We start from the raw sequence: 13,152 nt of genomic DNA on the forward strand, positions 1-13,152 counted from the left end.
CTAGTGAAATCAATCAGTTGTCATAATCCCCAATATATCCTCTTGTAGCCTAGTTCTCATCCACAGGCAGTGATGTCGAGTTTTAGTAGCTATGAAATGTAGGCCTAGGTCTTACATGTTTAGCTACATTTTCTCTACACCCTCCCCCAAGTCCCGAGGGTGTTGGCATGTTGACATCGAGTAGGCCTATAAATAGCCTATATGAGACCCTATGTCAATAATTATAAGAGGAATAGCCTACTACTGAAATCATTTGCGAGAGGACAATTTATTTCAGATACAAATTTATTGATAAAAAATAGAACATCTTTCTGTACAAAGGTTAAAAAAAACAATGTGAAGTAAAATGCAAATCTACGCAGTGCAAATAGTAGGCTACAGGATTCAATAAGTACATTGATCATTCTACCAAGGACGCCAAACATCCTGAGATATGCTCGCAACAACTTCGTTTCTACACTGCACGATAGAGTGATCTTTATTTTTGTGAAGCGAACTTAAACTTTTCTCTTCTTGAGTGGTCTGTGTGTATGCTGTAGCGAAGACTTGACTGGCCGCCAAAGACAGTCGTTCCCCGGTTTCCGTCGGTCGAGCGTGAGCGTGAGACACGTGGGCTGTGCTGTGGTGGGGGTTGAGTGACCTAACGCACCGGGCGAGGGGAGCGGGTGATTCCGCCTTGCTCGCTTCAACGGTTGGGGGAAGTCTTAGCAGCTCGGCCTCTTCTCCTCGCTGTTTGCCCAAGTCGCTGTCCGTGGTGCTGGATTTGAGTGCCTGTCCTCCGGCGCACAGAAGGTTGCTTGACAGATGCGTGACCATGCAGAGACGACTGCTTCCTTTCGAGTTGTCTGCCATTAATAAGTATTGGTTTACAGCTGACAGACAACTCCGGAAGCCTGCTTGGTAGTCAGAGACCTCTGAGTTCACGGAGGAACCTGAAATCAAGGGAAGGATGGATTTTGAGAATAGATAGTACCATGCGTAAAGACGTGCGTCTGATATTTAGGCTAAACGTATGTGCATGTTCTGATCTATAATGGTAAAAGTATATGTGCATCGCTAAGTGAAATAACTCACCACATTGAATCTTCTGCAGATATTTCAGGTGCCTCACGGTTAGTTCTAAGATGTCCGCTTTCTCGAGCTTGCGTTTTCGAATCTGGAAAAAAATTTTGAGTTACTAGGTCATTCGTGCCAATTTGTTCGTGGAACTAATGTTGTCGTTGTAGTGTTTACAATTTGTTATCAAACTTACATTGTTGGTGTGGTGGTGGTTCTCTAATAGAGTTTTTAACTGGTCCAAGCATTTGTTTATGCGGGCCCTTCTTTTCTTCTCCATAAGTGGTTTGGACACCTGTTGAAATCAAATAGAGAATACATATGTAGACCGTGTAAATGAAAGACAGTGCCCACTAGCCCATAGTTGTCATTCCCTACCGACAACACTAAGGTAGGCTATTAGTTAGGGCTATAAACGCACCTTTTTTCCAGTCACAGTTTTAGTGTTTACGCAGTCTGATGTCGCCACCATTCTTGGGTGAATCCTGGTCCGCTTGCAGAGGTTGCCAACTGTTCAATCAGCTCCTGGCGCGAGAAAGAGTAAAGGGATTCTGCCTCCCACAATTCTGCCTACTTATATAGCGACACCCCACTTAGCATCTCAATGCAACAAGTGCCGCCGCTTGCGCTCAAGTGAACAGCAAAAACAACCAATCAGCTGAGCTCTTGCTGTGCATACTTTAGAATTCCGTTATGTTCTGGAACGTTTATCTTCCAATCACATTAAATAGGCCTGCTCAAGACATTTGACCAAATTGTAGGCTATGGAAATAGGCTTCAAGCTCTGTATGATAGGCCTACTTTATGTTAATGCCAACGCGTGTAATAGGACATTGGCTACAAATAATGTATTATAACTGTCATTAAGAAAGTATTCGAAAAATAAAGATTAATATTGGGAAAAAGAATAACCTAGTAGGCCTAGCCTACATTGCAACATTACCCTACGGTTTCATTGATTCGTCTTTAGTGTTTGGAAAGATGTGAGAGTTCAGAATGTGATTTCAGTTTCCATAATTTCACATAAAACAGTGTAACAGAGATGGTCCTACGGGCCTCCTGTGTAGGATATGCTTATTAGAGATTTTTGAATACAGCGAGGTTTATAGGCCTATAGACGCGCTTAAATCATCATATAGCCTAATTAGTTATCATATATAAACTGGGCTGTGAGTGTTGCGTGGTTTGTCGTCTTGTACCAACTCTTGCTATTCATTCTTTTATATCCTAGTTTCACGCCATTAGGTCGAAGGCAGCACCGTGTTAATTCTTTACATGTATCCACAACATCACGATTTTCTGGTAGCCTATAGGCCCAGACTAGCCTAGGCCTACTGCATGAATCTGACTCACTTGTTACTCAAACTACAAAAACTGGCCTTCAACAAAAACCTGTTAACAATAGCCATGGTAAACACAGTGCTACTGAAAACACATGCCTAAGGTATGAAATAGTCACATTTTGATATTGTTATCAATTTGATTTATATATTTAGTTCAGTTAAGGCTACATGCGGCAACACTTTTGTCTACACGCCGTGGCACCGAGGAGAATCGCTGGGCCGCCCCCTGTCTTGAGGCCCTGGGCTCCCAATTCTCCACACTGGGCTCTCAAAAGGCACAAGCCTTGGGAAAAACCATGGCAGCTGAATGAGCCAAGTGCTCTGCGCATCACAAGCCCTCAAAGATAATGGAAGGACACTTTTCCACCTTGGATAGCTAAATAGATGGAGCGTTTGTGTTTATTCAACTAAAGTAGGCCTAGGCCATCTTGAACAAAGTGACTCATTATTGAGAGCGAAACTTGGCAGTGGTGCCAAGGGGCTAGGCCTACCTTGTGCACCGGGCTGGACCATCCTTCGTAAGTCAAAATCTTATTTTAATATATATATATATTTTACTTTATTAAATTCTCTGAGATTGAAAATCTAAAGTGAAACTGGGGATGATTTGTTTGCGCCGGACACGCGACAGCCTGAAAAGCTTTCCAACGGCTATTTTCAAAGTTGGCCCACTCCTCTCCAGACCTCTCCAGTTTGATTCCAGACACAATGGACGTGTCTGGATGACAATTGAGCGCTCGTGAACAAGTGGCGGGGAGAGGGACGGGACAGGGGGACAGGACAGGGGGACAGGACAGGGGGACAGGACAGGGGGACAGGACAGGGGGACAGGACAGGGGGACGGGACAGGGGGACAGGACAGGGGGACAGGACAGGGGGACAGGACAGGGGGACAGGACAGGGGGACAGGACAGGGGGACAGGACAGGGGTGAGTATTAACATCTCAGCCTATTCAGCTGGGAGGCAAAGCGCAGATGAAAAGGCGGCCATATAGAGAGAGGCCGTTGATCTTTTCTTCGGTCTGTTCTGCCTACACAACACAAGTGGGCTGTATCGAGGATTCCCCTGAAATTTAAGACAAAACCACATTGTAAATTAATGTCACCAAATTAAGGAACGGTGAAGATAGTTATAACGGTTAAAATAGGCTAAACCATGTGTTGACTTATTCTAAAGGGATGTTTTGCTGATTAGGCCTATAAAGACATTATATTGACGATAAAGATAGAAACTGCAGGGGAAATGTAGAAGGACTCCAACTTAACAGTTTATCAGGCTGTTTTTTAGAAAGTGTGGGCCTATATGCTGCATTACCAACAAAATGTTTTGGTAGGCTGTAGAAAGCTATGCCCTATCATAACAAAGCCCTCCAGACTAATTTGAGTCTTTTTATTATCTTAATCCAAAAACCCTAAAGTGGGTTGTTTGGGTCAGGCTCCAGATAGATACATCTAACTAAAGATTTATGATTTAACTATGGTGAATAGACATCCTACAGTAGCCTACTCCTACAGCACCCACAGCAAGGTAGGTAAGTCTGGCTAATTGCGTAAAATTAACCGAAACATTGGTGCCACAATTTCGATGCTATGTTTGAAGTAATATAATACAGCGTTTAATCAGTATGAAATTCGAACGCGGTTCCATGGTGTATGAGAGCTGGTTCGTCTCTTTTGTCCTCAATGGACCCCGCATTATCTGCGTTTTCACGCTCAGATTTAACACACACCCCTGGTAGTCTGATTTTGGCATGGCATGGCAACCTAAAAAACCGTGTCTTTTTATTCAGGGCCAAAACGACAAGATTTCACGTTGATTACTCAGAATGAACCCTAGGCCTACAATTTCAAGTAGACCTGTCAGTAAGCTTTTACCAGCCTACAGGAAGATAATAAGATGATGAGTGATTGTGTGACCAAAACATCATCCTCAGTGAGAGACTTAACTTATAAGGCTGGTTTTCACCAGAGGGGTATAGCCTACAGACTATCCCGCGCATTTTGGGAGTTTACAAAAGACGTGAGGGACATGATAAAAGCGCATCGGGTGACCTGTGTCCAAGTCGGACATGATAACAACGCGCCATTAAATAACAAGTTAAGTGTATGTTTATGAAAGCCCCTCTCGCTTGGCTTCCACTCTCACTTTCCTCCCTCGGGTTATTCATTCACCCGAACCTTCTTTTGTTATGTATGCGTGACAGTGGGGGTCGTACAAAGTGCTGTAATAATTGGGAGTATTCGAGGACTTGTTAACAACAATTAGTGAAGCAATTATATAATTACCTGCAATAAACTTTTTTCCAGAGGAAAACTCGTGTCATTAGCAAGTGAAAGGCTACACCAAAGTGAGAGTAAATCGAATTGAGAGGCCATTAGGCACAGGCTCATATAGGCTTTGGATTTAAAGTTTTATAGCCTAATATAGCCTAGATAGTGGCTACTTTTTTATTTGTTTAAACAAACAAAAAACATATCTTCAGTTTAAAATAAAAAAGAGAAAGAAGTGCATTTGTAGATGGAAACCAGTCAGAGAAAGCTTAGCTGTGGAACCGCTTGAAGATAGCCTATCCAACGAAAAAGTGATGGGAGCAAAGCTTTGCAAATTATTGTAGGACTGTTCAAGACACACAGATGCACTATTAATAATAGCATCTACGAGTTTATATAAAGAGAGGTAGGCTAAAAGCCACGCGACGGGCTTGTGGGCGAAGCTCTGATCAAACATCAAATATCATGAATTTCTATAGACTGGTCTGCAGGTTATTTAAGTGTCTTTACTTTGGTTTCGGCCTCACAATAGATGGTGTTTGGCTATGTGGACCGGGGTTACCGCCTGAAAGGAACAGAGGTGCACATTAACATCGCTTAGGGTTTTCTCAAGGGCCTAAATGAACTCGTGGAAAGTAACTTTATAACTCGGTGGAGGATGAAGCTTTTGTGGAGAGTCCGAGTGAAAGACACAAGCGCATAACAAAAGGTGACCGTCATTGTTAAGCACTATAAGCGCATGGGTATTGATGCGTCTTGAATTGCTAAACATCTGCCATTTATTCTAGACTACTTCAAACTGATTAGAATGAGAATATAGTGGCTAGTTTTTTTTAGCACAACTATCTCTGCCAGTGCTTTAAATGAGTTACCAAGCGTATGACTGGATTGGAAATAGAAACTATTGAAAACTGGTTGAGAAGGAAGGCCTGTGAGAAACTCTCTCTCTCTCTCGACGTCACATTTGCAACTTTGTATTCATGTGCAAAATTAAAGTGAATGTATAAAAATGTGACGACTCACTGGGCTTCGCGACTAGATACCAAGCTCCCATAGAGAAAGTGAGAGAGAGAGAGAGAGAGAGACAGACGGAGATAAAGATGATTATGGATTTCAGTGGCTCTATAGGTCTAGGCCTACTTTAATCCGATGGACTTCAAACAACCCACTTAGTTCACAATGAAACCAATTGTCTTCAATAGCCTATTTGATTGATAGATTGAAAATATGATATTTGGATGAAGGGTTGTTCAGTGGTCGTTTAGGGCTATAATCTATTTTATTAGCGATTGGCTCTGTAGCCTATTGTAGGCTATAACATGTGCCTTAGCCTATGGGTTTTATGGTCTACCAAATTGTCTATCAAAAATACATCAACTGTCGTACGTCACTTTTAATTTTGCATCAATCTCAAGAATTTCCACAGTTGCATTTGGCGCCCTGTAGGCCAATTAAGTCCATTGTATTAAAAGTGTGTTGGCAAAAAGTGTGTTAAAATGGAGCCAGTTAGAACTTTGGAGGGCGCATTGCATTAAGAAAGACGTTCTTGTTGACAATCGCAGCAGCAGGTTTTCCCAGGGTAACTCCTTTATCTGGGAAAAGTGGAAAATCGGAATGTACAACTGAAAAGCCAGGAGGCGTTCCTCCGATTTTCCTCGCTCCATATTTTGTGGACCAGAAATATGCAACCTCTCAGCAAAGCAAGTGGGCTGCTGGTGCCTTTAGTTACATAAAAGACTACGCCTTCAAACGCTTTCAATGACGAGAACAGATTTGACTTTGTATTAGGCTGAGTTAAAATGTGAAATGAGAAAAACGTTTAGCTCACAGTAGCCTATAATCGGTTTGGGCAAATGTTTGTAGTAGAGATATAACCTACGTTTGATTGTTGGTGACATATATAGTCTATAGTCTATCTCATTCTCAGTTCAAGTTTCGACATTATTTATAAGCACCTTTTTGATAGCCCAGCCCAAAAGAAAAACAATAGCCTATAGCAATAAACATTAGATTAAAACATTAAAATACAGTATTGAGCCTCCTTAAACGACGTGTGTGGCGTGTATCCATCTACTAAAATTGGTATGAAATTGACAATTTGTTGATGTCAGCGTCCAGCTGGCAAACCGGTCAAACCGCACCATATGCCGTGCTAAGCGGCACCATTTACCGATTCGTTCCTAGTGTCACGGTCCGTCCTCCTCTTCTTCGCGGAATGGATCTGAATAGCCACAACAAAATAGCAATTTACCCTCTGGAATGGCCACATACCCCCCAAGGTAATGCCTTCCCGTTTCACACAGGGGTAGGCTAGGCCTACTCCACGGGTCTTCTACAAAAAAAGTTTCAAATGTCACAGCTGTGTGACCACGTGTCCACCTGTTTGATTTTATAAGAGTAGCCTCCGTTTTTCGATAGTCTCACAACCGGTCTTATTTGGAACTCTACTGGTGCTCATTAGATAAAGAGAGACACGATTAGAGCATACATGGTCTATAGTATAGTAAAGGACATGGGAGCTGGTCTGAGATGAGTGTGTGTATGTGTGTGTGTGAGGTGAAGGCAATGGAGTGTAGGCCTAACCAGAACATTTAAAACCAACATGTAGATAAACATTGTCTTTCATTGGCTCACAGGAGTGTGATACAGAGTAGCCCACTTGACTGATTCACTGAACACTTTATTATTGATAATGTCACCCTAAAATACATATTATGACAAGCCAGTTATGTTATTGTACAAACTGAAGTTACAGAAAATATTATATTATTTTCAAACATGAGTAATAATGATACTTTCGAAAGAAGCACACTTCAGCTTAAAACGATATATTCCACTTCAGGTCGGCCTAATGAAAGCAAGGGTTGACTGATGGTTTAGGTAATAGTATGCAGGTGAATTGCTTTTTTGTGGTTTGAAAATCCCACGTTTTTTGTTTGTCGTTTAGTTTTACTTCATTGAATTTACTTCTGAACTGAATTGAAACTTGAATTGTGAATCTCAATCCTTGAAGGACAGGTTTACAATCCTAGATTGTTCAATGTTATGGCCCGGTAGCGACATCGTGTGGTTAAACAATGTATAACGCTCAAATAATGTTCGACGTCAGAGCTATGATAGCCCAATTCAAGGAATGTCATTAAAATTCTCAAAGAAAATAAGAAATTCATTGAGAACAGACCTGTTATCAGACAATACTAGATAGCCTAGGTGAATACAAAGATTGAAATTGACTATTAGAGTTTATCTGTAGCATAATCTTGGAGCCGGCAGCAACATTTCACATTTCACTTTGACTGTACACCACACATTACATGTGATGAATAAAAGAATCTTGAATCTATTGGAATTTTGATAGAAAACAGGTCTCATAGAAACCTAACCTCCATGTACGCTGTGTGTCTATTTGCTGATATTCTGGGTATAACTTTGAATCAGACCTTGGAAGTGCTGCTGTGTATTTTTCTGCGGCTGACATATGATAATGTAGCACTTTGGGAGAAAATAATATACGGTGCAGGATACACTATTTAGCACTGCTATAGCATTGAAATTCTGCATGTTCTTGCCACGATACACGGAGTAGACTGTGCTATAGGTGATCCAGGTGATGATAATAAGGAGCAAGCAGAATGTGATGCCTTTGGCCTCGTTATAGTTTTTGGGCAGATCTTTACCCATGTATGAGAAGATAAAGCAAAGGCTAAACAAGATTGAAATTGAAAGCAAGATGAGGCTTAGTGATACAAAATCACCATTCCCGCATTTGATTACGATTTGGTCTTTGTAGGATGTCATGTCATTGTATGGCTTGGGTGCCTTTGTGACGTACCATGTTGTAGCCAATGCCATTTCAGTGACAAATACCGCAGCTACGACCAGCCACTGGCCCTTATGCTTCACCCACAGCTGATGAATCTTAGGGAACTTGGCTGCCATTTTGAAAACGCAGACAATCTGGAAGGAGCGTACTGCAAAGCAAGCTACACAACAGCTGTAGGGCACAAAAAATAGTACAACTCTCAGAGCACAACTGATTTCTGTTGGCTTACCAAGGTAAAAGAACACTCCAGTGACACTCACACTTAGACTGCCCAAGATTAGGAAACACATCGGTCCCCCAGCGGACTTGACCACAGGTGTATTATAGTGGCAAGCAAAGATAACAGTAACTGCCAGTAAAAGTGCTAATATGAAGCTGGTCAATATCACGATTAAGATGGCCACAGGGTCTGTGAAAGGTATGTACTCCACTTTTCGCTCAAGGCAGGCTGTGCTTCCTGGGTCAGCCCACTGGGTCTTCTCACATTTGATGCAGTTGTATGGGTCCGCTGTTTGACAGGAAAAAATAGATATGCATTACGGCAGATGGGCACACACTTTTTACATTACATTACAGTCATTTAGCAGACGCTTTTATCCAAAGCAGCTAACAATAATTGAATTTAACGTAGGAAAAGCCAATGTACTACTACTGGCCAGAACTCACAAGTGCATCTCCTTCCTAAAACAAGTGACTAAGAGCATAATCTAGTGCTGAAGGCAAAGTGCAAGAACAGCAATCTAAAATACAATAGGTGCTTAAGAGGGAGGATTGTTGTAGTTAGGGATGTAGCGATAACCGGTATAATGATAAATCGTGATACATGTTTATTAAATTTATCATGATAAAAAAAAACGTGTTTGATTTCTGCACTCACTGTAAATACTGTCCAAGGTCAACCAAAGTTAGCAACAGTCTCCAAGACAGATTACTTTAGTGTTTATGCAAACAAAAAGTGCATAGTGCTGCAAATTTTATTTGTGGTTTTCAATATAAAACTTTTCACTATGGTTTTCAAAATAAAAATGTTTTTGAAAATGTTCAGCACATTTTATAATACCGCGATAATACTGATAACTGATAATTTTGCACACTATAATCGTGATATGACATTTTCATACCGTTAGGCCTACATGTTGTAGTACTTCTCTTTCTCTACTATTACTGGATGTGCGGACACGATTAAAGTCCAGACGCACTAAGTTTAAGAACCATGTAGCCTATATGGCTTTCGTTTCACAGCAGTCTAGAAAATAACACTTGTGCACATTCAGCAGCTGATGAATATGTAGCCTTGAGAGTGTAAATCGTCAGCCATTCTTCCATAGAGCTCTTGGTATGCTGTGCTTACCTGTGCTGTTAATATAAGTGCCACGAGCACAAATTTCACATGTGAAGCAACAATTGTGGGATCCGTCTAGGTTTCGTTCATATCCCTTCAGACAATTAGGGGAACACACAGCCACAGGCACCTGAGCAGGATTTAAAACAAGGACCAGTTACCACACAGTCTATTAGGGCTGGGTATCGAGTCGAAATTTCAAGAATCGATTCGATTCTGATTCACAAGGTTTGGAATCGATTATCACGATTCATTTCGATTCAATATCGATTCGGTTAGTGTTACTAAAACCTGTTTTTTTTTAGCTGTAACCTTAATTACATGACTGCCAAGTTATGCAACACATCAATACTAGGGCTGGGTATCAATACTGATTTCCAAAAATGAATGAATGAATGAATCATTGAATGAACTAGCCTATTCATTCCTTCATTTATTCATTCATTCATTAAATAAAAGATCGATTTTGGGATTCATGAATCGATTCTGAATCATTTGATTCAGAATCGATGAATTGATTTTTTAAACCCAGCCCTACAGTCTATGCAGACATAAAAGAAGTTCTGCTTGTGAATGCAAATCATTTTAGAATCTGAAAAATCAACTCACGGTTCCATTGGCGTGCCAGTGTATTTGTGTGTTGTTAACAACCAACCGCCCCACTGGATGTGTTTCATAAGACCCGACAATCACCGGATCTTTTGACCCATGCTTCCAGTAAACAATACCGTAAGATATAGACGATGGATTCCCATTGTCATTGAAATGAATTCTCCTATCTAAAAGTGTAAAGTTTGACTTCTTCAACTCTTTCAGGACCTGTGAACATACAATAGGCGTGTGCATGTACACATGACGGTAACAAGGTAATGTATCACATCATTAACCACTATGAATGGGCAAAATAGTTTAAATATACTTTTAAACCAGTAACAAGCACAATCCATGATTAGCCCAACTGAACAGTTCTGGGTTGAGACTGATAGCCTTTTTAAGCACTAATGTTAAGTACAGGTAGGAGGGAATAGGGCTAAGCTTTAATAAAAACAGTATTAATTTTCAAACAATTGTACACAATGTTGTATACACTCACCATGGATGGGTGCACAGTGACATTGTGCTGGCATCCCTCGCTGCTACATTGCAACACACTGTGTAGCGCACTCGCCACGGCGTACACGGCAGAGTAAACAGCAACATTATAGGATGGGTTTTCATCAATGATGTCCTCGGCACTCGCACCGATACACGCCTCACACTCTTGACCCCAGCACGTCTGCCCCAAAGATTTGGATCTGCAGGCTGTACATTGTCCCTGCTCTCGCGAGGAGTAGACAAAATCATTAAATCCAGGTAATGTGGAATAGGACGTATCCGCTACCCCAATGATAGTGCCGATTCCCTGGATTCCATTCAGTTTGAGGAGCCTCTTGTCCATAGACCAAGCATCACCTGCGATCCACACTTTATCCCGCATGTTATACCCTATCGCTGAATTGACAATGGCCTCTGCAGTTTTCTTAGGAGTAAAAACAATAATAACCTTTATTTTAAGTTGATCTATACTTTTAAATATGATATCATGTGGATTTGGCCCTAAACGGCCTTCATAAGCCAAGCAGATTTCAGTGGCTCGTATGCTTCTTTTGAAGAGTTCAGCGCCGTCTTTACTGTAGGCATCATTACTGGCGAGGAACGCTACCCAGCGCCAGTCGAAGTGCTGCAAAATAGCAACAATTACTTGTATGGCGTGTTTGTTACTGCCAACAGTTCGAAAGAAAGAAGGATATTTCACTTTGTCACTCAAAGCTGAAGACGAAGCCCCATAATTGACCTGTTAAGAAAGATTGCAGTTTAGTATTCAGAGAGAAAACCCCATAAAACTCAATTTAATGTCGGCCTAAACTCAGACATATGACTTAGCCAAAAACCACTAGAGAATTCAGGCCTGCCTGCATGCTCTTTCCATGATAGCTTTGCTTGAAGGGTCAGATCAAATGTATATATACCTTTAAAATCGCACAGAAACAGAAACGGACGTTTGAGATCATCTCACTTCCTAGTTTGACGTATTTCCATGGATGTATTAGCGTATTTCCGACGCAATCAAGCTATGAGGGTGGGACATGCGTTTAGAGGAATTTGATTGGAACATTGACAAATGGACGGGTTTTAAGAACTTTAGACAGATTCAATAGAAGGATAGCGTTGATTGACGGGTGGATGTTGTGAGATTATTGTCCTAAAATCTAAGGTACCTGTTGTCGTCACTGCACGTTACCTACCGTTTTCCAGGAAGTAAGAAATAATATACTTTAATATAAGATTACAACAAAAGTAGAATTTGGTACACTTTTTGTCATACATGGTTGAATAGGTGAACACTATGACCAATTATGTGAACCAAAATGGGACAGAATGCTTTTTTCATTTCAGTGCGACTTTAAAGTAGTAAGATAATAGAAAAATATAATAAAACACGTTACCATGGGTATTAAGTTAATCGTGAACAAAGGAGCAGCAGTCAACGTCTGTGTGCTCCCAAATGGACCGATGATGCCGACTACTCTGGGTGGATAGTCACCGACACTATCCTCAACTTCTCTGGACCCGTTTCTTGAGATAAGATCCAATATCACTGGGAAGTTGAGGACATCTGAGCAGTAGTCAAATATGTCATAACCAAGGGACACATTAGGCAGGATGAGAGTTGAGTTATTGATCTCCTGTACAGCAAACCTCATCACCTGAAACAGCCGGTAACTGGACAGCATGAACTCTTGCCTGCGGGAGTAACGATAGTACAGTTGGTTTTAGCGAATAGCCTATGTACTGTATACTGTAACATCCATATCGGTTCCACATCCAACAGCATCAGTTGAGATATTACACACTCCAAAATGTGTATAGAACCATAATACTAGTGGGATCTTGTCTAGAGCCTTAAAGGAGTAGTAAAGGGAAAATGCATGTTTAGCCCTGTTTTAAGGTTACTTATGATCATATACAACGGTTCAGATCAAAACGTTGACAAAACTAGCACTTTTGAGAAAGTATGATAATCAAGAGTTTAACATGTTTTTGAAAGATTTTTCAAGGTGCCCACCCACATCCATTGTATGACCAAAACGGTGGTAGAGCAATTATCAGACTTTCTCAAAAGTGCTAGTTTTGTCAACGTTTTGATCTGAACCATTGTATATGATCATAAGTAACCTTAAATATGCATTTTCCCTTTACTATTCCTTAAAGGCCCTTTTTAAAGTGGATCTGACTTTAAATACCACACCACTGAAGAAAAAACTAAAACATTGAAT

General features: G+C 41.0%; 1 protein-coding gene across 1 annotated transcript; it reads right to left on the reverse strand.

The window, feature by feature from the left end:
• Positions 1-8,072: 8,072 nt before the first annotated feature.
• On the reverse strand, positions 8,073-12,609 carry LOC311329964 (taste receptor type 1 member 1-like; the record flags this gene model as incomplete). Its single annotated transcript, XM_084461916.1, has 4 exons — positions 8,073-8,373; positions 8,503-9,001; positions 11,288-11,378; positions 12,475-12,609. The coding sequence occupies 4 exons, from the start codon at positions 12,607-12,609 to the stop codon at positions 8,073-8,075; spliced, it is 1,026 nt and encodes a 341-aa protein (XP_084318042.1).
• Between the last annotated feature and the right edge of the window lie 543 nt (positions 12,610-13,152).

Source organism: Borostomias antarcticus, assembly GCF_949987555.1.
Source record: "Borostomias antarcticus genome assembly, chromosome: 3".
Taxonomy (NCBI): domain Eukaryota; kingdom Metazoa; phylum Chordata; class Actinopteri; order Stomiiformes; family Stomiidae; genus Borostomias; species Borostomias antarcticus.